This window comes from Pongo abelii, chromosome 5 (genome assembly GCF_028885655.2).
Source record: "Pongo abelii isolate AG06213 chromosome 5, NHGRI_mPonAbe1-v2.0_pri, whole genome shotgun sequence".
Classification (NCBI taxonomy): domain Eukaryota; kingdom Metazoa; phylum Chordata; class Mammalia; order Primates; family Hominidae; genus Pongo; species Pongo abelii.
This window is the reverse complement of record NC_071990.2, coordinates 169,163,953-169,189,953: the sequence shown is the minus strand read 5'-3', so window position 1 is coordinate 169,189,953 and position 26,001 is coordinate 169,163,953. Positions and strand designations below refer to the sequence as shown.

At 46.9% G+C, this 26,001-nt stretch overlaps 2 protein-coding genes and 1 long non-coding RNA gene across 3 annotated transcripts; 2 read left to right on the top strand and 1 right to left on the bottom strand.

Moving 5' to 3' along the window:
* Window positions 1-913: 913 nt before the first annotated feature.
* Window positions 914-9,608, bottom strand: LOC112133837 (putative T-complex protein 10A homolog). The gene is given in 6 exon segments (XM_054558450.2): window positions 914-950; window positions 2,469-2,580; window positions 3,048-3,207; window positions 4,464-4,601; window positions 7,614-7,829; window positions 9,250-9,608. Coding segments are annotated over 4 exon segments (648 nt in total). The 5' UTR covers window positions 9,394-9,608; the 3' UTR covers window positions 914-950; window positions 2,469-2,580; window positions 3,048-3,057.
* On the top strand, window positions 4,843-16,010 carry LOC129060142 (uncharacterized). The gene is made up of 5 exons (XR_008526580.2): window positions 4,843-5,068; window positions 12,281-12,354; window positions 13,068-13,374; window positions 14,787-14,988; window positions 15,912-16,010. It is a non-coding gene; the product is annotated as an uncharacterized LOC129060142 (long non-coding RNA).
* A 6,784-nt stretch (window positions 16,011-22,794) lies between these two features.
* GPR31 (G protein-coupled receptor 31) lies at window positions 22,795-25,734 on the top strand. Its single transcript, XM_054557072.2, has one exon. It carries the CDS (start codon window positions 22,944-22,946, stop codon window positions 23,901-23,903), a length of 960 nt encoding a protein of 319 aa, XP_054413047.2. The 5' UTR covers window positions 22,795-22,943; the 3' UTR covers window positions 23,904-25,734.
* The last annotated feature ends 267 nt before the right edge of the window (window positions 25,735-26,001 follow it).

The following is a 26,001-nucleotide window of genomic DNA, read 5'->3' as shown; positions in this document are numbered from 1 at the left end:
GGACTTTGGACCATGTTTTGTGTTTTATTAAAGTGCTTATCTCCCACTTGTATGTTTGGTCTGCAGTCAGGGTGGCCACAATGACAACTGCCACATTTAACACCTGATAAAACAACACACAGAGACACCACTTGCCGTGGCTGCAGCGCTCTTTCTAAATGCAGATCATTAGCCCGGAGGCTTCCAGGTGAACTCATTAGCTGGATCCTCAAACAAAATAAAATCCCAAGAAAAATGTTCTCACTCGTCCCCCTACTGAAGATGTCGGAGACGGCAGAACAGAATGTGGGCTTTTCTTGGGAGAACAGAAAACAAACGGGACCTGTGTTCTGAGACTTCCCCGCCAGGTGCCTACTTTTACATCATACGTAAGTTCACAGCCTGAATTTCCTGCCGTAGAGAAAATAATTTCATTTTATGGACTTCTTTTGTAAAATATAGCATGTTACAAGTGGGCCCCTAGCTAGGGCTTAGAAGTATGTTTGCTATTCTTGCCTTCGAGTCTGTTAATGTCAACTGAGAACTGTAAATCAAAATGATAAAAAATGAAACTTTGACTTGGGGAACTCTTAAGTCATAAAAAACATTAATCTTGTTTGACTATGTGCTAAATGAAACCAACTTAAATCTATAAAAAAAAGTCTGTGTTTGAAAGGCTGAACTTCAGGAAATAAAGAGACATTTGGAATCATCTTAATTTTCTGTTGTTGTTGAGAAGATGGGAAGATGTAACCATCTCGTGACACCCGCTCCGAATCTCACTTCCCCAGGAAGAAAAGGTCACCTTCTCAGGTCTCCCTGAGGGGAACCGGGTGGGCCACCCTCGCAGAAGCCACTCAACCCACCTACCTGCAGCTCTGCAATGTTTGGGGAAGAACCGGCCAACTCGTCAGGTGGAACATGGCTGAGAAATCCGCCTTCAGAACTCTCAGAGACTGATGAACTTCTGTCTAAAAAGCAAAAAGTTAAATTTAAAGGGACAGTGCATATACATTGTGGAAATATCATTATCCTAATGCGATTGCTAAATCCAATTTAAGTGAATGGATGCACAGGTTCTCTCTTGTTCATGAGATCACTATACACATGTCAGGTCAGTTCAACAACAAGTGATCCTGTAAGGAACATTAATTCTTTAATGAATACACTCAGTCAGTATTTCTTGGGCATCACTCTCTCTCGAGTGTTCTGATGGATCAGGTGATTCACGGATGGAAAGGCACTGCCTCGGCCCCGAAGCTGCTCATGGTCCTGCAGGAGGCAGACACAGGAGAGAAAAGCCAGATGCCTGTGCCATTGGCTTATGGGACCTATGAAGGGACAGGGGCCGTGGTGAAGGAGCATCACAGGCTTCCAGGAGAGCCAGGGATGGGGGGCGGTTCCCCAGGATGGCGTCACTGTCAGCTGAGATGATGCCTGGAGGTTGTGGAGGTTGTGGAAGACAAGGCCTCCAGTTCTGCCCGGCACCAGCAAGCAAACTAAAGTCTCGTCTGGGGGCCTGAAGAGGAGGGGGGCAGCAGGAACAAGGTGGCCAGGCTAGTGCAGACCTTATGGGAAGGGCTTCCCCACCCCGCAGAGGAGCGCAGAGGGGACTGTGAGGGCATGCAGGGCCTGGGGTGGTCTGAAGCAGATGATGGCACCGGCCTCACCTCTGTGAAGCTCCCTGCAGAGGCCATGAAGCAGCCTGGGGGGCAGGAGGCCCGGGGAGCAGACTGGGGAGGAAGACAGTGCTGGGCTCTGCCCTGCAGGGCCACACAGGCCTGGGCCGAGGATGGGAAGGAGTCCAGGTGCCAGGCAGCCCAGGGCGAGTGGTGCCCACAGGGTTGGGCTGTGCTATGCGTAAGGACTACACCTGAGGCTCGGCCACCGCATGGGCTCCGTTTCGTTACCCAGACAGGTTCCTGAGGGGGTCGTGAAGCTGCTATGGTCATTTTCTGGCAGCGACATGAAGAAGGAGTTCTTTCCTGACTCACCCAGGGGCACTCTTGGCTCCTCCCGGTGGGACCCTCAATGCAGAAAGCACCCATAGCCGCACAGACAGAGCTGGGGCTCGGGAAAGAGGCTTGGGCAGGTGCCGGATGAGAGGGCGCTCCATCAGGGTGGCAGCAACGCCACAGGCGGGCAAAGGAGAAAAGGGAACAAATCCCTTAAGTCCGCCCAGGCCCAGCCAGATGCCTTCAGCTGGGAGTGTGCTCAGGGGGAAGCGGCCGGTAGGATTCGGAACCTCCAGCCACGGCCCCTGGAGACCGGCATGTGGGCTGTGTGTGGGGTGGAGGGCCAGGGGTGTCAGCAAGACTCCCAAGTGAGGACCCAACAAGGGAATTGGACAAAAGGTGGTCAGAAATTAGGCAGCTCCATGAAGGACATGTCCTTGCTGTAGTAAGATGTTCTGCTCACGCGTATCCACAAGAAAGCCCCACATTTTACAGGAAGCATGGAAACAGTTAGGAGTCCCCAACCCTGCTCACCAGCTCCTCCAGCTGCTGCCATCTGCTCCTGCAGTGTGGCGGCCTGGGAAGCCTGCACTGGTGATTTTCTGCCACTGGAGTTTTGCAGACTTCCGGAAGATGGATGCATAACCTGGGGCAAAGACAGTCAGAGGCCCCCTTGTCACAAGGTCCCTGCAGCCAGCAATGCCTCGAGCCCAAAGGCTGGGAGCACGAAGCCATCTTCAGCCATCCACGATTTCCAGCAAGACCCCAGGGTTCACCCAACAGCCCTGCACTCAGCACTACAAGGTAGATCAATTCTTTTAAAGACTCTGCAGAAATATAACAATTACAGAGCTCGGGAAAGCAATTGATTTTTAAAACCCAATTCAAGTTTTTTGCTTTTTAAAACCCAATTCAATTTATTTGCTTTTATAGCATTAAAGACATGTCTGCAGAAATTCAAAGTTTTATCTATAGAAACATAATTAGGTTAATAAACTACTAGGTCTATTTTGAATAACAAGTTGAGTACTCTTATGAGACCTAAGTGGAACTTCATCTGAATCTGAATTTTCCATGTGGCCAGTGTAGAGTGACCCAGGTTTCCGAGGTCACCTTTCCGTCTTCAGACACCCCCCCGTCTTTCTGCACCGGGAGTCGGCCTTCCAGTGGGTGCTGGACTTCTGTCTTGACATCTCCCGGGAGGACTTTTCTCTCTACCTTCCTGTGGTGGTGTTTTCCCCGAGTTAATTCTTTCTGTCTGTAAACTCATTGGCTGAAAATAAATGTGGTTGCATTAGTAACCATCATATTATTTTAAAATATTAAGCAACACATCACACCAGCTGCCACAGAATCTAGAGGATTTTACCCCCGCTTCCTACAGAAGGACACACGAGGCATCCACACTCTCATTCCCCATTTTACAGCCACGCTCTTGAGGAATTCAGGGACAGTATGGCTGACATTGTAGAATAAAGTCAACAGTGAAATGAAGTAGTTGAAACTCAATTCAAAAATGCATAATAAAAATAATGTTCCACCTTATGTGCTATTTAAAAATTCATGGTTTTGATGCGTGGATAAAACACCCATTCAGTTTCAGTTATCTATTTACTCGTACGTTGCCCGGCACGCGTGTGATTAACTCAGGTCAATGAGGAAGCGTGAGAGAAGTCCGCATCTCACAGGAGGCTGGACCTATGCAGTCCGTCCTGGGACTTTCGATGTTTTGTGCTCATAGGATCTGAAAGGCTATTTTCCTACTTGTGACAAATGCTCGGAGTAGATTTCTGATCTTCCTTCAGGGAATAAAGTGTTATCTGCTCAGCAGTTGCTTTGGGAAAGAATGCGAGGAGATAAATCTTCTTCAGGAGTTGGGGGGCAGTCTTCTCCATCCACATCAACCCAGTATCAGTTGCTGGCTGAGGACTCACGAGATTTGCTTCCTGAGTGTGAGGCTGACACAAAGCTGGGAAGGGAAGAGACACACTGGCCAGCAGAATGTTCTAAAGAGGAGCTAATTTTAACAAGGAAAAATGTGATGGAGACAAAATAGCATCCTGCACTGTGGCCCCCAAGCAAGCAGCGCAGCCCCCGTTCAGAGGAGTCCACGCTGACAAGCAGCAGGTGCAAGACCGCAGTGCAGAAACAGGGAGCATGGGAGGCTGCGAGCCCCCAGACGCATGGGCCATGGCGCGTGGCGAGAGTGCCATGCATATCACCTCCATGGGTGGCACCCACGGAAACAAAGCCCCCGAGTCCACTCGGCCCCAGCCAGACACTTGCTGCCGTGAGTGTGCTCAGAGGGAAGCAGCTGGGAGGACTTGGAATCTGCTCTACAGCAGGAAGTGCTGTGGTTTAGGATCTTGTTTGAAAGGCATGCACCCATGTCCTTGGAAAAACGCAAGACTCCAGGGAGCACCACGCTCACCCAGGGAGGTGAAACTGCGTGGTGAGAAGCTGATGGGATGTGTGTGTTTGCGTACAGAACCTCTGCTGCTCTTCACGATGATAAGCACGAAGGGTCACCTTTGGAGGAGCTAAGTTGTTAGATGACAGTCTTTGTCCCAGGAGAGTGGCACTCTGACTCTTGCGGCCAGGGTATTTGGGCATTGTCTCTTCATCAGCTGACAGAGGAGAAATTTTTCCAAAAGCAGGTTCCAATGCCTAAAAGACAAAATGTGGGGAAAATGTTCACATTTTCAAAGGTAAGATAAATTCAAATTTTAATACAATCCAAAATAATTGGAATGTCCTAGAAAAAATTAGGGTACAAGGTGGGGGGACTTGGCCTGGGTTTTTCCCCTAACATGTTGATAAGAACAGAAACCCTCACCCAACGTTTGTGAAGGAAGCTTTGTGGAGCCCATGTTTGCTTTGTATTTCTTATTGTAGTTCCTTGTTTCAGAATGATCACAGGATCCCAAAGGCTACAGAATGAACAATACCCAACATATCTTCCTTCGGGCTCATGTATGTGTCTTCAATGGAGAATGTGGTAACGGAGGAAGAAAATGTGATGCTCCTTCTAGTGTTGTCCCTACAACTTGTCTAAGATTCAAAATGCAAATTCCCAACTTCCCCTGCTATCAGCAGACTGACCTGGAACAGCGTGATCCTTCAGGTGGAAGGAGGTGTGTTAGGTCTGGAATGTTTAATTATTCACCGCTCTCCCCTCTGAGGAGGAGGGAGTGAGAAGGGGAGAGGGTTGCTATGAATGAACCCTTAATACCAGATCCAGAGTGGCTCACCCACACAGCCGTGCCCGCGTTCCAAGGGTGCTCATGCCTCAGCCTTTTAGATACTCAGTCCCTAAAACTGCGACTACACACAGATACTCCTACGCAAATTTAAAGTGTGGAATTCACATATCCCATCCTTTCTTCAAATCAGGTATGCTCTTGTGAGCATAGATCCTCTTCCTATAAATAGCCCCATGGTGACCAGTACAATGCACAGAATCAAAAAAAAATTTGGAAATTCACCAAGCTCTAATCTCGAAATAAGAGAATGATCGAAACTGTAGGGAGTGTGAAGACTGAATGAGACTTCATTGACTCTTGGGGTTATTGTTACGGTTACATTTCGACCAACATACAATGACCTAAATGGGGCAGTAGATACTATTTTTTAGGAACTGGCATACAGTATATGCAGGGAAAAATCCCTGTGGGTCTTACAGGTTCTCCTCACAGAAGGTGGACAATCCCAGCCAGTATTTATGGCAATTTCTCCCTCTCTACCTCTGACGGAGGAACAGCCTGCCCGGCTTCCACTCTTCCTTCCGCAGAAGGACTGGGCGCTTTGCTGTGCTGAGAGGCTAAACCTGCTTTCCTTCCGAGGCAGCAGAAGCCATCTCCATGGAAACAAAGCTCTCGCAGAGCTCCCGAAGAGTGGGAATAACTTCCACGATTTCCCGTAATTTCTTGTAGAGGAATTTGTGGCTGTTCTTGCCATGCTGGGAGGACCGACCACAGAGCAGGCTCCTCTGGAATGTATTCCGTGGGTGCCTGTGTGTGTGTGCGTGTGTGTGTTGTAATCACTGTGTCGTATGGGAAATATTCTAAGTCCTGGAAGTACCGATTTAAAAGTTCACACAATAAGTGCAGATAGGAAATGTTGGTACTTTTCTTAACCCACTGAGAAATATCCCCACTTACATTTGGAGGGTGTTCACGTGGTTCCATGTGTCCTGACCTGTACGTATAATTTTAATGATTCAAGTTGTTTAGACCCACGTGCGGGAAACAGAGCCCAGACAAGGCGGTGATAACACTGGCCACATTCACACTCTCTTAGGCTCGGTCTTTGAGCCATGCGTTCAAACTCGAAAGCTCAGTGTTCTATAAAGGCAGGTGGGTGCTGGGAGGCACTGACTACTTCAGCATGAGAATGCTAGTTCTTCCTTTGGGATAGAGCAGGGCAGTGATATGGGACGGGCGCAGGAAAGTCCTGGGTAGAGAAGGGCAGGTCCCTGGCTAGGGCTCCACCCCCGGGCCTGTGCCCAGGGACCTAGGCATTTCTGCTTTCGTACCCAAATGTAGCATTTCCAAGACCACCCTGGCCCGCCACACTCCCATCTTGTGCCTGTGAAAACCCCGAGACCCTAGTGGGCAGAGACACAAGTGGCTGGCAGTGAGAGGAACACACTGGCAGATGCCAGCAAGCCATTGACTGGCAGAATGACAGGGAGATCAGTCAGGGCGGTCAAAGGAGAGCCCGGCCGCTGGGCTGCCCAACTCCAGGTGAAAACCACCTTCCCACTCCATCTCGGTTCTGGCTCCCCCGTCTGCTGAGAGCTACCATCACCCAGTAAAAAACTTGCACCCATCCTCCAAGCCCACGTGTGATCTGATTTTTCAGGTACACCAAGGCAGTAACCCAGGATACAGAAAGCCCTCTGTCCTAGTGATGTGCAGAGGGTCTAACTGAGCTGATAAACACAAGCTGCCTACAGATAGCTAAACTGAAAGAACGCCCTGTAGCACACGCCCACTGGGGCTTCAGCTGTAAACATTCACCCCTAGACACTGCCATGGGGTTGGAGCCGCACAGCCTGCCCGTCTCTACGCTCCCCTAGAAGTTTGAGCTGTGGGACACTGAAGAAGCGAGCCACACCCCCATCACATACCCTGGGAGGGGGACAAGGGAACTTTTCCCGTTTCAACAGGTCTCTATCGCATTCTACACAGCTGTCCTAGAGAATGAACAGAAGGACACCGGGCCACTGAGCTGGCTCTGGAGTCACCCTGGGTTCAAATCCCAGCTCCGCATTCTCCAACCCATGGCCTTGATGGAGTTCGTAACAGGATCCATTTCACAGGGTCGTCGTAGAGAGTAAGACGGTGAAGCTCCCTACCTAGCCCGTGTAAACTCCACAGTAAGAGTTTGCTGCTGTTGTCCTGAGACATCATGGGATGTCTTAGAATTCTAGACGTCAGACGCGCAGCCTGGAGGCGGCTGTGCTTCTGTCTGCTGGAGCGCCTGGTGAGAGGCCTGATGTATTCAGTTCTTTAATCTTTACTTGTGGGAAATGGAGTTGATGGAAAGATAGCAAGCCCTCCCACCACCTGGAGCATGAGAGATACCACGTCACCCAGCAACAAAGCCCACATCTTTACGGGCATGCTATTTTTACACAATGCAAATGATACAAAAACACAAATGCGCTTTTGGTACCGGAGTGTGTGATTCTTGCCCCACGTGTGGGGATGCTGCAGGTTTCTTCCTGGCTTCCCACTACTGCCGCTGCCGACCTCTCAGCTCTTCTCTGAGCTCCAGGCTCTGCTTCCTCAAGGCATCTATATGACTCTGGAGTTTTCTGTGAACATCAGCCCACAGCAACTCCTGTCTCCCAAGCTCTTGGTGGAGTCTGGTGATCTGCTGCTGTAATGACTGTTATTGGGAAGAGAACACCAGAAAACCTCTCAGACGCACAACCAGCACATTCATCTGCAAAATACTCAAGCCCTCTCTGATGTAAGACCAACATTATTTCTGGACAAAAAGACACCTGATGAGAAAAACAGGACAACCACAGCCTTTCTTTCTTTCTTTCTTTTTTTTAATTTTTATTTATTTATTTATTTATTTTTTGGCACTCTGTCACTCTGTCACCCAGGCTGGAGTGAAGTGGCATGATCTCACTTCACTGAAGCTTCAACTTCATGAGCTCAAGTGATCCTTCTGCCTCAGCCTCCGATGTAGCTGGGACTACAGGCATGCACAACCACACTTGTCTAATTTTTGCATTTTTAGTAGAGATGGGGTTTCACCATGTTGCCCAGACTGGTCTCAAACTCCTGGGCTCAAGCGATCCACCTGCCTTGGCCTCCCAAAGTGCTGGGATTACAGGCATAAGCTACCATGCCTGGCCACAGCTTTATTCTTATTAAGTAGTGTTTATTATGAGTTAGTCTACATGATATAACCAGATAAAGATGGTTAGTGAATTATCATTCTTTGTTAAAACACTACAGCAATAAGAGGCTGGCATTCTTTTTCCTTCCTGTTTTTCTTTTTTTTTTTTTTTTTTTTTTTTTTGGAGGCAGGGTCCTGCTCTGTTGCTCCGATTGGAGTGCAGTGGCACAATCTCAACTCACTGCAACCTCCACTTCCCAGGTTCAAGCAATTCTGGTGCCTCAGCATCCTGAGTAGCTGTGATTCCAGGTACATGCCACCACACCTGGCTAATTTTTGGATTTTTAGTAGAGACGAGGGTTTGCCATGTTGGCCAGGCTGGTCTCAAACACCGTGCTGGCATGGATGTATGGTTGACAGTTTAAAAATTATGGAAGCCACTGCATTTTCAACCTGACATGTTAGCCTTCCCCTGGCATCCTTCATTGGACCGTAGAGCCTCCAGCCTTGCTCTGAGAATAAGCGGGATCATGGTAGAGGTACAGCCCTGCACTGCGTGGCCCTGGCCACAGAGACTCATGGCACTTTCATGAGAGTAAGCACTGTCCAACAGGGCCCAGTGAGGAAGGTGGTTGCTGGGATGATGTGAGGCATGTCAACCTGATTTTCTTTAATAAAGTTTTTAAAGTCTGGTACCTTCTCCTGGATTAGAAGAGAAAAACTGGAATGTTAATATTTTCTTTAACTCCCTGTCCTGCCTCCCATCAACAAAGAGAGAAGGTTGCAGAGGAGAAAAGAGCCACGTGCCCCTCTGAGAGGAAGTTCAGCATCAGCGTCCCGGGGTGGCGCATTCCTACGGGGGTCTGGCGAGGGAAAGTCCAATGACAGGCCTCAGGGATAGGAATCAGGGTCCCGCCTGGTGGGACTAACTCTGTCCCCACAGAGGTCAGCTCACCGGCATCTCCCCGGCATTGCCGTCCTCCCTGGGGACCTCGGCGGCCGCAGCTGTCTTCTCCATGGCAGCCCCAGCTCCTGGGCATGGGTTCTCCGGGTGGGTGCCCTCCTTGGGCTCCCCAGTCTCAAGCTGACCCTCCAGCATCCTGGTTGGGAAGGGAAGAGCTACGGCAATACCTGAATGCAGCCCCCTACCCCGTCAGTGTGGGCTGAAGGCCCCAGCCTCAACCTAAGGGCGAGCAGGAACCACAGCCTCTCTTCTCCCCCAGGGTCCTGTACATATTCCCAAGCCTGAAGCTGACGAGGTGAAAGGACACCACAGAGGGAGGGACTGAGTAGTCCACACCTGGCTCTCCACCATGCTCCATGGAAAACACTTCGGTTCCTAGAATATCAGCCTAACACCTAACACACTCTCATCACCCACAGACAGAGGGACTGAGTGGTCCACACCTGGCTGTCCATCATCCTCTATGAAAAATGCTTTAGATCCTAGAAGATCAGCCTGACACCTAATGCACTCTGGTCATCCAGAGAAGGGGGTGACCGGGGTGTGAGCTGGCATGAGTGGGATGTGAGTGGGGTGTGAGCGGGTGTGAGGGGAATGTGAATGGGTGTGAGCAGATGTGAGCAGGATGGTGTCGGGGTGTGAGTGGGATGTGTGTGGATGGTCACGTGTGGCCCTGAGGGAACTCTTAGCCCTTTAATCAGCACCACTGGATCAACACCCACTTGGAGGGGCACAGGGAGACCCCACACTGCGTTGAGTCTGAGTCTTGAACCATCAGGATGACATTTGTGAATTCATGGTGAAGACGTTGAAAGGAAACACCTTTTTATAGGTACAGCATTTATGCCAGTTCTAGGAAGCTCACAGCAATCAGAAAACTAAAGCAAAAGAGAAAACGCAAAGCTTCCTGCAAGCCTGCAGGGTCCTCTCTGAAAGCTGCTCCCAACCCTGCCTCACCCTCTCGGTTTTAGGAAGCGAGTGGCCCCCAAAGAAACCCCGACTGTTTATTCATAAACTTCTCACTGTATACAAACCTGAGAATGAACAGTTTAACCACAGTGATTGGAGAAACGCTGTTTAAAAGAGAGTCTCTGGAAGCAAATCAAAGGTCAAGAGCAAGACCTACCAGTAACCGGATCCCTGGCCGTTCCTTCCCCGCGGGGATTGAGACAGTTTCTGTGGAAATGGGCGGGGGTCCGCGGTCCTCACAGCCCTGAGAAAGCTTCTTCTTTCCTGTTCCTCTGAGGGGATACCCCAGTGTCCTCGGCCCCACCAAACTCGTGACCCCCTCAGTCCGGGGAAGACCCCTTCCCTCAGGCCCACTACTAGACTTCGTCACCTCACCTGGTCCCCGCCAGTCTCTTCTGCCAGGACCGGATCTTCTGGGCCGTGTCCCCACAGCTGTCACCAAGTCCTCCTGCCTCATCTCCAGAGACCAGAGAGCAGCAGACAGTTCCAACGGACTTTCTGTCCTAAAGGGGCAAGAGCGTGTCACTCAACGTCAGCACTGGACCAGCTCAGATAATAATTAAACATCCCAAACCTGCAATTCTAACAAAGAAGCTCATTGTCAGTGGAATCCTTCCATCCACAAAGGACACTGGAGACAGTCAAACTGCCCCTCCCCATTGACAAAAACCATGTGTTTAATATCAAGTCTTCAATACCCAATGTGTAGTAAGAGCTCATTTCTCTGAGCATACATTCTTGAAGAAATATAAACTTTCTTTGGATGTCAAATTATTTACTAGAAAAAACATTTTTATGAAGGGAAAATAATATATGTGAGTTTAAATAGGAGACAGGATTCAAATTTTCATCATTTCACAAAATGCATCTCCATCTGAATTGTCGTGTGCTTTTTGTGATAGAGAAGAGAATGAGGAGCAAGCAAGAGTCCATGTTCCTGTTAAGCCCTGGCCGTCCTTCTCATCCACGGTGCTGCCTGTGGAGAACACACCTGGGGCTCCTCTGAGCCTGCTTGTGCTATGTGTCACTCGGATAGTTCCGCAACCGACTCGCGTGCAACAGGCAGTAAACACCGATGTCGTGAATGAACGAAGAAACTACCACAAAGAGGAAACGAGGCACTTTTGTCCCTGCACGTCATTCTAACCATGGGATTGTGGGTCCTGAGGTGTGTGAGGGGTTGTGTGTGTGTCCCGAGATGTGTGAGAGGCTGTATATGTGTCCTGAGGTGTGTGAGGGTTATGTGTCCTGAGGTGTGTGAGGGTTGTATGTGTCCTGAGGTATGTGAGGGTTGTGTGTGTGTCCTGAGGTGTGTGAGGTGTTGTGTGTGTGTTCTGAGGTGTGTGAGAGTTGTGTGTGTGTCCTGAGGTGTGTGAGGGGTTGTGTGTGTGTCCTGAGGTGTGTGAGGTGTTGTGTGTGTGTCCTGAGGTGTGTGAGGTGTTGTGTGTGTGTCCTGAGGTGTGTGAGGTGTTGTGTGTGTGTCCTGAGGTGTGTGAGGTGTTGTGTGTGTGTTCTGAGGTGCGTGAGGGTTGTGTGTGTGTCCTGAGGTGTGTGAGGTGTTGTGTGTGTGTCCTGAGGTGTGTGAGGTGTTTTTGTGTGTCCTGACGTGTGTGAGGTGTTGTGTGTGTCCTGAGGTGTGTGAGGTGTTGTGTGTGTGTCCTGAGGTGTGTGAGGGTTGTGTTAGTTTCTGTGCTCCTCTCAGGTGCCACACTGGCTGGTCTCGAACTTCTGGATTCAAGTGATCCACCTGCCTCAGCCTCTTAAAGTGCTGAGATTACACACTCTTTAAACATGTTCTCTGTACAATATTTTGTAAAAATTGAGAATAAGGAAAGACATTGCCCCTTTAAACAAGGTGGTAAGGCAACATATAAAAACTACTCAATACACATTAGTGAATACTTCCATTAATTACATTCTAAAGTTTTTTTGTTTAAAATGATTGGGGGAGTACATTATGCTCTTCAAGATAATGAACAGAGAAAAATGTCCAATGATTGCTAGCCATCCCGATAATGTATTTACTCTATGTTGTGTTATTTTGTTTTTGCAGTAGGACCCAAGTGATCAGAAAGGATATCACATAGTCAGTGATCAGCTGAGACTAAGTACGGACAGGGGAAGAAGGTAACTTAGACCTAAAGGGACCTGGGGTCAGGAGACATTTCTAGATAAGCCCATCAGCCAGATAACATCAACCCATGACTTCCGACACCAATGCTGAAAAGGCCACAGAGGAGACAGGATCCTGAGAAGATTTTTAATATCTGAAAGTTCTTGTATTAAAAGAAGTGGAAAGTTTCTTGATATGTGTATGAAGGCCAAGACTGAGATAGTGGTACTGAGGGTGGGATGATACCACACTGAGGCTGGGAGTTTTATTTCTTTTAAATCTTTCTGTAGGTGTACCTCTGTGGATTCCCACCACTTCTAAACCATAGTTACAATGCCAATAAATACATTGAACAATGTTCCTGCTGCTCGTGGGTGTCATGCTCTTCCTCATAGCTCTATTGGAACCCTTTATTGCTCATGACCTTGTGTCCATATCATGCTATCTGATTATTCATCATTTTTCCTGGATCTGCTTGATATGAAATGTGGATACAGCTATGTTTGAAGAAACATGTTATAGGAAAAGAAACTCTGACCTCAGAATCTGAGGATTTGTATAATTTGGCCTTTACACAAAAGAATTATGTAATTTTGGACAAGTCCCTTAATACAGTATTTGAACTTAATTTTATTGCCCCTTCTAGGTCTAAACTCTCAGCTGTGAGTAGTAATTTGCGGCATGATGGTGAGGTGAAATGACAGAGGCTCATGGCATGTCGTTGCAGAATATCCACTAGACTTTCACAAGTCACCAGTCATGGATTTCAGGATCTGACTGCTTGTCATCTTGGGAGACATCAAGATCTGACTGCTTGTCTTCATGGGAGATGTCAGGATCTGAGTGCTTGTCACCACGGGAGACATCAGGATCTGACTGCTTGTCATCTTGGGAGACGTCAGGATCTGACTGCTTGTCATCACGGGAGACGTCAGGATCTGACTGCTTGTCATCTTGGGAGACGTCAGGATCTGAGTGCTTGTTACCACGGGAGACATCAGGATCTGACTGCTTGTCTTCATGGGAGACGTCAGGTACAGCTTAACAATTAGCTAAGGGGTTCATCTGACATATACCTCTAATTACTGCTTTAGCTAAAAGCCCCCAGGAAAGACACAGGTTTACTGCATCATACGAACCTGTGGTAAATATTCTGTGACCTGATGCTTATCCAGTCAAGAGTTCTGTTAGCCAGAACCAAATAGTTGCAAGAAAAATGAAAACTAATGTTCATAATATTAGTGTTGAAATACTACAAAATCATGGGACTTTTCAGTCATCAGTGAAGGTAAAAGCTTAATGCAACATGTTTCTATTCTGTTACTTGTTATTTTCTAATTCATTAACTGTAAACTAATCAACAACCTCCAGTTCCTAGCACTGTGCAGCCATTGCAAGGCTTAAAGACGAGTATGAGACATGGTTCCGGGTGCCTGAGAAGTCAGGGTTTAGTGAGAGAGATGAAGAGACTGTACTAGGACAATTAGCACCTAGATATTAATAGCATGGTGCTGAGCAGAGTGTTTCACACAAGAGGGGACACCTTTTCAGGTCTTGAGCTGAGGCAGTTTTCTGTAGGATCAGAGACAGAGAAGGGATATTTCCAAAGGAAGGTGGTCAACCAAAGCCCAGGAGGAAGCAGTGGGTGTCTCCTCACCTGTGTTTCTGCACCTGCGCTTCCTTACCTGTGCCTCCTCACCTGCACTTCCTCACCTTTGCCTCGTCACCCGTACTTCTTCAACTGCGCCTCCTCACCTGTACTTCCTCATCTGCACCTCCTCACCTGCACAACCTCACCTGTGCCTCCTCACCTTTGCCTCGTCACCCGTACTTCTTCAACTGCGCCTCCTCACCTGTACTTCCTCATCTGTGCCTCCTCACCTGCGCCTCGTCACCTGTACTTCCTCATCTGCGCCTCCCTACCTGCACCTCGTCACACCTGTGCCTCCTCACCTGTGCCTCCTCACCACGCCTCCTCACCTGCACCTCGTCACCTGTACTTCCTCATCTGTGCCTCTTCACCTGCGCCTCCTCACCTGTACTTCCTCATCTGCACCTCCTCACCTGCACATCCTCACCTGTGCCTCCTCACCTGCGCCTCCTCACCACGCCTCCTCACCTGCACCTCGTCACCTGTACTTCCTCATCTGTGCCTCCTCACCTGCACCTCGTCACCTGTACTTCCTCACCTGCACCTCCTCGCCTGTGCCTCGTCACCTGTACTTCCTCATCTGCGCCTCGTCACCTTTGCCTCCTCACCTGCGCCTCCTGAGAACTCACTCATTATCACGAGAACAGCACCAAAGGGGAAATCTGCCCCCATGATCCAATCATCTCCTACCAGGCCCCTTCTCCAACATTGGGGATTACAATTCGACATGACATTTGGGCGGGAACACAAATCCAAACCATATCATTGCTAACCCCCTGCTCACCTCTCTTCCAGGTTCTGAGTTCCTGAATGTATCCTCCGTCTACATGAGAGAGGGGGCTCTGGTCCTGACTTGGCTTCCTCCTGTCTTTGCTGATGGAAGCTGGGTTTTGATGAGAAACTTCTCCTGGCATGCTAAGGTCTACTGACAGCAAATGTAAAGTCTTAGAGGTCGAAGGCCTTGATGACTGCCTTTCCTGACCGTGCACTGTTTCTAGTGAGTTTAATTTAATACAAAGCAAAACAAGTTTGATAATAGCCTCTGGCTGACTGCTGGAACCCACCACACACAGGAATTCATGACTGAGGGACAGCAGGGGCACTTCTCTCATCACACATGATGCGCAGGCCACCCAGCGAGGCACTTCATCTCCAGGTTGACAGTTCCTGGCTGACTCGGGTCTGCCACCTGGAAGAGCGTCTGTAATTCTGTATTGCAAAATAGAAAATAATGTGCAGAATACATTCTTTAAAACAGAAGTACAAAGTACGTGGAGGCGCCTTTATCATATTCCACATCCTCAACTTTATTTGCTTTTTTCTTCTCTTCCATGGATCTTCCTATTTCTGCATCATGATGAGAGTGTTTTAATTTTTATAACCGAAGAGTACACTTTAGTATCTCATTTTAAATGATGGTGTTCCATACTTTTACTTCTTCTTCCAAAACACAATTACAGAAATTTCTTCAAGTTCTAAGAAAAATACTGTGTCTTTCCTTTTCCCAGTATGTTCCCTATACCCATAGGTGTCCTTCAAATACTGCTTAAGACATTCCCTATTGAGAAGGCCCCGGCCAGCTAGCTGTTCCCGGTGCTCCTGCCTCCACGTTCATGGATTGTGGGTCCTGGCGGAATGTGGCTCCATGGACAGAGGGTCTCTGCTTCACACCCCACTGCACCCCCAGGGCCGGAGAGGTGCTTGCGTGGAGGAGCTATTCGATACATTTAGTTAATGAACAAGCAAATGAATGAACAAAATATTGTTTAAAGTATCCATGTTACACCAAAAATATAATGCAATTTTCTGATGTCTTAAATCAAATTCTCCAGTAGCAATTAACATAACAAGAACTCACCTTTTTAAACCTACTCTTATTGTTCACTGATAATGTGCTATCACTTTTACTTCTCTTTATAGCTTCCTGTTGGAATGTCCACGTTGGAAGATCTACGTAGGGGTTTTCCATTATTTTAAGCTTAAAACTATGTTTATGTTAACCCTGTTGAAATAAAACTGAAAAAAATATGAAAAAAAAAGCCGTTTTTACTAACAAGCACATTTGCACATTTTACGTTTCAACAGTGTTGGAGTCCCAATACAATTATTCAACTTTCATTAAAATTTTATTTTGTAGGACTGAAATTTTTTCTATAACAATATAATTATGTTCAAAATGATTTCTTACACATGAAATGCTGATTTCATTAGTAACTCATTTCTTTGACTGTCTTCACATTGTAGAAATATTATGAGGCTGCTAAAATTATTTTATTCCAAACTATACATGTAACTGCCTCATGGGTTCCTCCTGCTCACTACACAAAGACCATGGATTGCAGTCAAAAAAGAGTTTAATTGACACAAGGCCCCCAACGCCACGCAAGAGACAGAGTTATTCCTCAAATCAGTCTCACGGAAAGCTCAGAGGTTACGGGTTTTTCAAAGGTAGCTTGGCGGGAAGGGGTGGGGTAGCTAGGCCACGGGGGCTTGCTGCTTACTGGGGGGTGCAGTCATAGGCATGTGGGAACGGGTCCTTTTGTGTGCTCAGTCACTTCTGGGTGGGGCCACAGGAGCTGTTGCCGGATTGAGTCTCCAATCCAGGTGGAGCCAGGCGGAGGCATCTGTGTCACACATGCAGAAAAACTTAAAACGATATCTCAAAGGGACAATCTTAGGTTCTACAACAGTGATGTTACCTGCAGGAGTAACTGGGGAAGTTGCATACCTTGTGACCTCCAGAATCACTCATGTCTACACCTTAGCAGAATTCAGGCTCCTCCTCTCCCCTAGCCTGGTGGTCACTCATTAGCTTTACAAAGGTTGTTGAGCTTTGGGGAAGGGCTATTATCATTTCAATTACAAACTATTTATCTCCCAAAGCTAGCCCAGCCGGAGCCCAGGAATAATTAAGGCAGCATGAAAGCTAAAGGCCAGAGGGGGCTGGCTAGATCAAGATCTCCCCCAGTCACAATTTTCTCACTGATTTAATTTTTGCCAAGATGGTTTCAGAAACTCAAACATGTGCTCAGAACCGTCACAGGACTTGCAACTTCTAACTTCCGAGATTGTACATCGCCTCTGACCACTCCCAGCTTCTTCTTCTACAATGATTCCTTTTTTTTTTTTTTTTTTTTAAATGACCATAGCTCCTTTCTCCTGAAGCTCAATTTCCCTGTGGCTGGAGGTGAAAACAAGACAAGAGAAATGAGGGGTTAGCAAGACCTGGACCTGGGAGGGGAGCCAGGTTTAGGAAAATCAGGTGTTCCTGCAGTAAAAGGAAACTGTGGCATTAAAGGGACTGACGATAGTTTGGATATGAGAGCAAGAAAAGAAAATGAAATGCAATGAATTTGTGAGAGTCGACAAGAAAGTTACTGACTGTGGTTGAAAAAAATGGGGAGCCCTTCCAGCTCGCTATAAATATCTCACAACTGGGTGTCAGTCCAAACTGCACCATTTGGTAAGCTCCCCGCTATTTTGCAGACCTTCGTCAAAGTGAAACATTTCACAGGGATTTGGGCCATGAGAAGCATGCTGCCTAACCTCCTGACCACAGGGTGGACAAAGGCCAACTGAAGAAACAGCACGCCTCTTATCATGTTCTTCTGGAAGAAAGTGCAAGGAGCACCACATTCTGCCCGAACAAGGGTCAGAACTGCCTCATCATGGGAACATCTGCTCAGTATCCTGCCGGGCGCAAGCCATACTGCCCGTACCCCTCCTGCCCATACCTCTACATTGCCCCAGCCTGTAAGCCACAGTGGGCACTGGCATTGGGCTGGTCTCCCACTTCTGTAGGTTTTATGCTGGACATAAAGTCTGCGTTTGCTGTCAAACCACCTTCTTTCTGTGTGTGTGTCTTTCTTTAACCCTCGCCTTTCCTTCAAAATCTAACACTGGTCACACACAGTGGGCAGTCCCCTCTGCCCAACTGGACCTTCCCTGCCCAGAGCTTCCCCCGTCCCTCAGCCCCTTAGCTGACTTCTCTTTGCTCTCCTGTCTCCATGACACCTCTCTCATGACACCCACCCCCACTGCAGATGCACCTTCTAGCTAATTGTATCATATTGTTCTCCACAAGTCTGTTCCCACCTTGGTCTTCCCCGCTAGCACATAAGCCCCTTAAATTCAGAGTGTGCTATTGTCAGAGGCATTTGAGCCAGAGCAACTCCATCTTGAATGGGGGCTGGGGAAAATAAGGCTGAGACCTACTGGGCTGCATTCCCAGATGGTTAGGCGTCCTTAGTCACAGGATGGGATACGAGGTCAGCACAAGGTACAGGCCACAAAGACCTTGCTGATAAACGGATGTGGTAAAGAAGCTGGCCAAAACCTACCAAAACCAAGATGGTAACAAAAGTGAGCTCTGCTCATCCTCACTATTCATTGTACGCTCATTAGAATGCATTAGCGTGCTAAAAAGACACTCCCACCAGCGCCATGACAGTTTACAAATGTCATGGCAACATCAGGAAGTTACCCCACATGGTCTAAAAAGGGGAGGAACCCTCAGTTTCAGGAATTACCCACCCCTTTTTCAGAAAAATCATGAATAATCCACCCCTTGTTTAGCATATAATCAAGAAATAACCATAAAAATAGCCAACTAGCAGGCCTTGGGCCTGCTCTGCCTATGGAGTAGCCACTCTTCTCTTTCTTAATAAACTTGCTTTCACTTTACTCTATGAATTCATCATGAATACTTTCTTGCACGAGGTCCAAGAACCCTTTCTTGGGGTCCGGATCAGGACCCCTTTCTGGTAACACTATAAGCATTAGTATTCTCAGTATAAAATGAGTAACACGCATTGTGTTTTAAATTTGTTGAATAAATAAGAAAAGAGCTAAACTTTTCCCAAAAGGCAAAGTTAAAGAGGTCTGATCTTGGCCCTCAGTAGCCAGGAGGTCATCTCTTGTGTTTTAAATTTGTTGAATAAATAAGAAAAGAGCTAAACTTTTTCCAAAAGCAAAGTTAAAGAGGTCTGATCTTGGCCCTCAGTAGCCAGGAGGTCATCTCTTGTGTTTTAAATTTGTTGAATAAATAAGAAAAGAGCTAAACTTTTCCCAAAAGGCAAAGTTAAAGAGGTCTGATCTTGGCCCTCAGTAGCCAGGAGGTCATCTCTTGTGTTTTAAATTTGTTGAATAAATAAGAAAAGAGCTAAATTTTTCCTAAAAGGCAAAGTTAAAGAGGTCTGATCTTGGCCCTCAGTAGCCAGGAGGTCATCTCCCAGGCTTTAGGATGTCATGTCCAGTGGAGATGTCTTTGTTTGCCTGGGGACCCTCAGCCAGACAGACAGTAATAATGTGGTTGAGGGTGGGGGCTTTGGTCCTGCCGCTTTAGCTCAGCCCCCAGAGCAGCTAGAGACTAAACACAGCCTCACAGATGGCCAGCTATGCCTGGATGAGGGACTCCAATGAAGACTCTGGATGAGGAGACCCAGGTGAGCTTCCTGGCGTGGCAGTGGTCTGGGCACTGTCATCCATCGATACTGAGAAAGTAACACTGTCCTGACTCACAGCGAAAGGACAATGGGAGCCCCAAGCTTACAATTTTCCTGGGCTCTGTCCCATGCACCTCTTCCCTTGGCTGACTTTAACCTGTGTCTTTTCACTGTAAAAAAAAACACAGCTATGAATGTAACAGCTTCCTGTGAGTTCTGTGAGTCCTTCTAGAGAATTATCTAACCTGAGAGTGGTCTTGGGGACCCCCAAACTTTAAGTTAATGTCAGGCAGAAGGTGGTCTTGTGGGAACTGTACTGTCTCCCTAGACTTCACAGCGGGCTAACTTTGCAATAAGTAGCAGGAGAATCTAAGTCTGAGTATTCATTCAGTCTTTATGAAAAACCATCTTTCTGATTATTGTAAGATATAACAGAAAAATTAGAAAGGAAAAATGCAGAGAATTAAATTTCTGTATCTGAGTCTGGTGGCACACACCTGTAGTCTTAACTACTCAGGAGGCTGAGGCAGGAGGATCCCTTGAGCCTAGGAGTTGGAGATTACAGTGAGTTATGATAGTGCCACTGCACTCCAGTCTGGGCAACAGAACAAGACCCTGTCTCTAAACAAACAAACAAACAAAAAACCTTTAAATGTATGTTTAAATGTATGTGTGGGTTTAAGCAATAATTCAGTTTTCATTTAAAGTTAGGCACACGTGTAAATAAAACATACACCATAAAAATTGAAATGAACACAGAGAAGTTTCCTAAACAAGTAGAGTATTGAAGAAATAGTAGTAATGACTGAAAATAGTCTCTAGGGGTGATAAGGTTTAATAAATCAAGATCCCTAAGGGAGAATCTCAAATACTATAACTTTAAAAGAGATGGTCTGAAAAACAATTCAATGCCTTTCAGAAGTGAAGAAGATGAATCAAAGTACTTTAAAAAGGGGCAGAAGTTTTTAAAAAGGAAAATATGTAATTATTAATGTTCACATGCCAGTTGAGCTAAAATATTTATAATTTAGGAAGTTATTGGTATAAACTGAAATCTGAAATTAAGGAGTAGTTTTTAAGGTCTGTTAAAGTTTTTAGTGTGTCACAAGAAAGATATTTCAATCCATTTCTTTCCGCATTTATGAAACTTTAATCACTAAAGAGTTGAATTTGCTGCCAGCTTTTCTGAGGGTCATTGTGTGCCTGACAGCATTCGTCCAAATGAGACTAACTACACCACCCACAGGTCAGTGTTGTGCTCTATCCTCTAGTTCCCCAGGAACCATGTTGTAATGAGCATGCAACCAGAGATCCTCGTTCATAGAAGGTGTCACTGTACAGAGACTAGTTGGGACATTTCCACAATTCCAGATGCTTGGAGGACTCTCCAAATTCACCTCCTTAGAAAACAAAAAGGCATGCGGACTTGTGTGACATAGAAATGGGATGATATGTGGGCTGGTAGTCCCATTTAAAAAAAATACTGGAATAATGAAAGCAAGAAGAATGCAAGTCAAATTACCTTGATAGCATACAAATCACAGCCCTATGGGACTTGAAAAGGAGCGAAGCCTGACCCATTAGCCATAGGACTATAGGGAAGCTGTGAACCCAGTTCTGGTTGAAATTTGGGCTGGGAGGGTCCTGGTCCCACCGCTTACCTGCCTGTGACCTTGAGCAAATTACCTAATCTTACCATGCCTCCATTTCTTTATTCATAAAATAGAGCCTAACATTGTATCTACTTCACCTCACTATTGTACAGTTCATTGAAATAACTTAGGCCAGCACTAACAATGATTGACATGCAATAAACATGCAGTATACTTTAGTAATAATAATTATTAAAGCCTTAAACTTGGATACTACAATTGAGGGCATCAAAACACCATAGAACTGATATTTAGTACAGAAGTGTTTTATCGTGTTAGGAGATAAAGAATAGTTTTTCTAAGCCTGTGCATCAGAGAGGCATTAATAAATACTCTAGTAAAAGCATCAAGCTCTCACAATGCCCAGACATGGCACTAAGTGCTTTACCTGTAATAGTACCTTGACTACTCAAAAGAACTCTGCAAGAAGATGTTACCATCTTCACCTCTCAGGTGAAGAGCCTGGAGTACAGAGAAGTTAATTTGCTTTCCCAAAACCACACTGCTGATAAATGGAGAAACAAAAATTATAACTAAAGTTAACTTAACTCCAAAATTCAAACCAGGCTGAACGGAACCAAGACAAATTAGAGTCAACAGTGGGAGAGGAGCAACTTAAATTAGGGTCAATGTGGGTAAGACCCATGATGAAGTAGGGTCACCAGTTGGTAAGGATCAAGATGAAGTAGGATCAAGAATGGTTAGGACTGAGATAAATTAGGATCATCAGTGGGTAAGAACCAAGATGCAGTAAGGTCAAAAGTGGGAAAAGATCAAGATGAAGTAGGGTCAACATTGAGTGAAGACGAAGATGAATTAGGGTCAATAGTGGGTAAGGTTCAAGATGAATTAGGGTCAATATTGGGTAAGGTCCAAGGTAAATTAGGGTCAACATTGGGTGAGAACCAAGTATAATAGGGTCACTGATGGGTAAGGACTAAGATGTATTAGGGTCACCAGAGGGTAACAATGACTGCACACGTTTATTCATCAAAGAAATGCTTGTTGATAACGCTGTGTGCCAGGCATTGTCTGTCACTAGCGACACATGGATGTATGTAGTATGTCCCTGGCTGATGAACCTAACTTTCTAGTGGATTCTATGCATTTTTACAAGCCATTGATTTTTCCATGCTTCCAGGGCCCACTCCAGGCCCTGCTGGTCCAGATCCCAATCCAAGTGGTGTACTAGGTAGGAAAGACTCCAGCAGAGAAAATAAAATACATTTGTATTTAACAAAATACAAGTACAAGTGAAACCATCGGCTATGGAATGAGCAGGTTGTCTCAAATCCCCTTTCAAGTTTAAGTGTGGGGACCACATCTGACCAGTGTGTAAAATCAAGCCCCATGCAGAAGGATCCCAGCAAGTGTCCTTTATGTATGAAAAGGAAGAAGAAAATTTCCCCATGAAACATATTCAAAGTAGAGAACAATCTTTTTGATTCCATTGTTATTTTAATTGTATACAGACATAGGAGTCTTTGCATAATTAGACTTTTCCTTCTTTTATGACTGTGGATGCAAAGCCCTGGTCCCCCAGACGTTGTAGGACATTACTCCTCAGCTTTGCAGCCCGGTGATGTGAAGCGAAACACCATTTCCCCTTTTTTATGGTGGAAGAAAACAGAACACAACTGCAAAGGGGCTTTTCCCTCCCCTGCTCATCCTCTTTCCCCAAATGAATTTTGGTTTGCTGTGGACTCCATTCTTCTGAGGAGCTGTTCTTGTTGGGGAAATGCAGATTTTGTCTCGTCTGTGGCAGGAAAAGGCCTTTTCTTTCATTTTGTAAGAAAGAGCACAGAGTTCCTCCTGTATCTGCTCCAGCTGTGCCTGCAGCCCAGCACGGCCGGGTGATGCCATTCCCAAACTGCTCAGCCCCCAGCACTGTGGTGGCCACAGCTGTGGGTGTCTTGCTGGGGCTGGAGTGTGGGCTGGGTCTGCTGGGCAACGCGGTGGCGCTGTGGACCTTCCTGTTCCGGGTCAGGGTGTGGAAGCCGTACGCTGTCTACCTGCTCAACCTGGCCCTGGCTGACCTGCTGTTGGCCGCGTGCCTGCCATTCCTGGCCGCCTTCTACCTGAGCCTCCAGGCTTGGCATCTGGGCCGTGTGGGCTGCTGGGCCCTGCGCTTCCTGCTGGACCTCAGCCGCGGCGTGGGGATGAGCTTCCTGGCCGCCGTGGCTTTGGACCGGTACCTCCGTGTGGTCCACCCTCGGCTTAAGGTCAACCTGCTGTCTCCTCGGGCGGCCCTGGGGGTCTCGGGCCTCGTCTGGCTCCTGATGGTCGCCCTCACCTGCCCGGGCTTGCTCATCTCTGAGGCCGCCCAGAACTCCACCAGGTGCCACAGTTTCTACCCCAGGGCAGACGGCTCCTTCAGCATCATCTGGCAGGAAGCACTCTCCTGCCTTCAGTTTGTCCTCCCCTTTGGCCTCATCGTGTTCTGCAATGCAGGCATCATCAGGGCTCTCCAGAAAAGACTCCGGGAGCCTGAGAAACAGCCCAAGCTTCAGCGGGCCCAGGCACTGGTCACCTTGGTGGTGGTGCTGTTTGCTCTGTGCTTTCTGCCCTGCTTCCTGGCCAGAGTCCTGATGCATATCTTCCAGAATCTGGGGAGCTGCAGGGCCCTGTGTGCAGTGGCTCATACCTCGGATGTCACGGGCAGCCTCACCTACCTGCACAGTGTACTCAACCCCGTGGTGTACTGCTTCTCCAGCCCCACCTTCAGGAGCTCCTATCGGAGGGTCTTCCACACCCTTCGAGGCAAAGGGCAGGCAGCAGAACCCCCAGGTTTCAACCCCAGAGACTCCTATTCCTGACAACAGCCAGCATCCTCAACGCCTGTGTTTATGGAACTACCTGCGACCTAAATAATAATTACTCCTACTTTGGGATTCTGGAAGAAGAAGAAATCTTAAGACTGCAATACAAGGATCAGAGCATAAACATGGGCACAGTTGCTGTAGGTGTGGTCTTACACTTTGTTGACCAGGATGGTCCTCTGTGATTTTACCTTGTAGAGTGGCAAATCAAAATGAACAAGCCAGAACCTCCTCCTACCCAACTATGATGCAGATTCAGTTGCTGAACTGAAAAGTCGGGCAGCTACCGCATCTCCACACTTGAAGAAATGTAATTTGCTAAATCAGTGAAGGAAGAGAAGAAAGCCGGGTGATGGCATCTTTCCAACTCTACTTGGTCTCAGCAAGTCATTTTCATTTATTATGCTTCAGTTTTAAATACAAAAAAATACTATGTTTTCTTCTCACCTGCTGTGCAGACTGGGGATGACCAACATCAGAAAGTGCCCTGGTTCTAAAAAGAGACTCTGCTGTATATAAGGTACTGTCGTACATGCTAGCCTTTATTTGGAACATAACATTTTTGTTTTCATAAAATTTTGCTACATTTTTCTAGATTATACATTATGTTAAGGAAAATGTAGTGAGTTCCCTAGTTTACTGTAAGAAACGCTTTCCTGATACATTTCTGGAATTTGCCTCTAGAGCTGTTTTTTAAGTTTGAATGTCTAAAAGGCTTTTGAAATGTATTTTGCTTCCCCTGATGTGAAAAAAAGGTCACAGAACTTTATACCTCCTGCGAGAAGTGCACAATGTAAGCTATCATGTGGCGTTTGAAATGGTCATTTCCAACCCCGCTGGCACAGCTGGTGGACAATGGTGCTTGGGACCTGCCAGGGCTCCATGGCCCACAGTGTGAAGGTGGGCAGGCGTCCAGCCCCAGCCTCTGGATGCCGTTACAACGGCTGCATCTTTTCATCTCATTCCTTGTAAATTGTATTCCAAAACTGAGTCTCACAATGATGATAAAAGATTTCCAAAGTCACTTTCCTTGTTGCCTTATCTCTCATTCTCTGCTCAAACCTAAGAAGTTTGCTTAGGGCCAAAAAGCAGCCACCACCATGCCCAGAGGAGGCGGGAGGCCTGCCTTGTCATGACATGGGCCTCGTGAGCTGCCCCTCAGCCTCCCTGGAGCTGTACTCATGTTATTCGTGTGCAGAAACTATTCTTTATCTCCTAACACGATAAAACACTTTTGTACTAAATATCAGTTCTATGGTGTTTTGATGCCTTCAATTATCCCACAGGGGTAGTCCCAAGCTTTCTGTCAAATTCGAGGTCAAAAATGATGGCTTTAGGCAACAGAAAATGGCAAATCTCCCATCTGCAGAGCTGACAGCCTGCTAGGGAGGTTCCTTATCAGAACCAAATTTGAAATGTGGGAGTGGGTTCCGCCTGTTCTGCTAAGGAAGGATGTAAAAATTTGCCTAACAAAAGGAGTATAATTTGGAATTCTACCAGCATTACTTTGCTACTGTCTGAGGTTTTATTTCCTCCTAAGTGAATGGAATTTCAAAGGGCTAAGAAAGGAACAGTGACCAGATAGTTGTGAGATGTCTGAATAAAATTATTTAATGTGGACTCGTTCTACATTGTGCCTGTTTTCTTCCCTTGAAACAGAAAAGAAATATCTTCATTTTTCTTCCCCTGATCTTGATGCATATATAATTTTAAATGCTGCTTTGAGAAACCTAACATTTAACAGAATCATTTTTCATATCATAATAAATGCCCCATGAGCATTCTTTGCACGATTACACAATAGTCGACACCATGGGTGTTTCTTAACTGTTTTTCTGCTGTTGGATGTTGAGATCCATAACTCTCTGCGCAGGTGGAATCCACACAGTGAAGTGGCATGGTCCCCTGACAGATGCCCTGTAGGAATAGAACCCCACAGGTGGGGACATATGCCCTGTAGGAATAGGCCCCCACTGGAGGGATACAGCCCACCCCTCCACTCACAGGAAAAGCTCTGCAGTCCAGCACTGTGCACGGGGACATCATGGGGCTACAGATTCTCCCAAACCCCATGATCTATGGCTTTTTCCCCGGG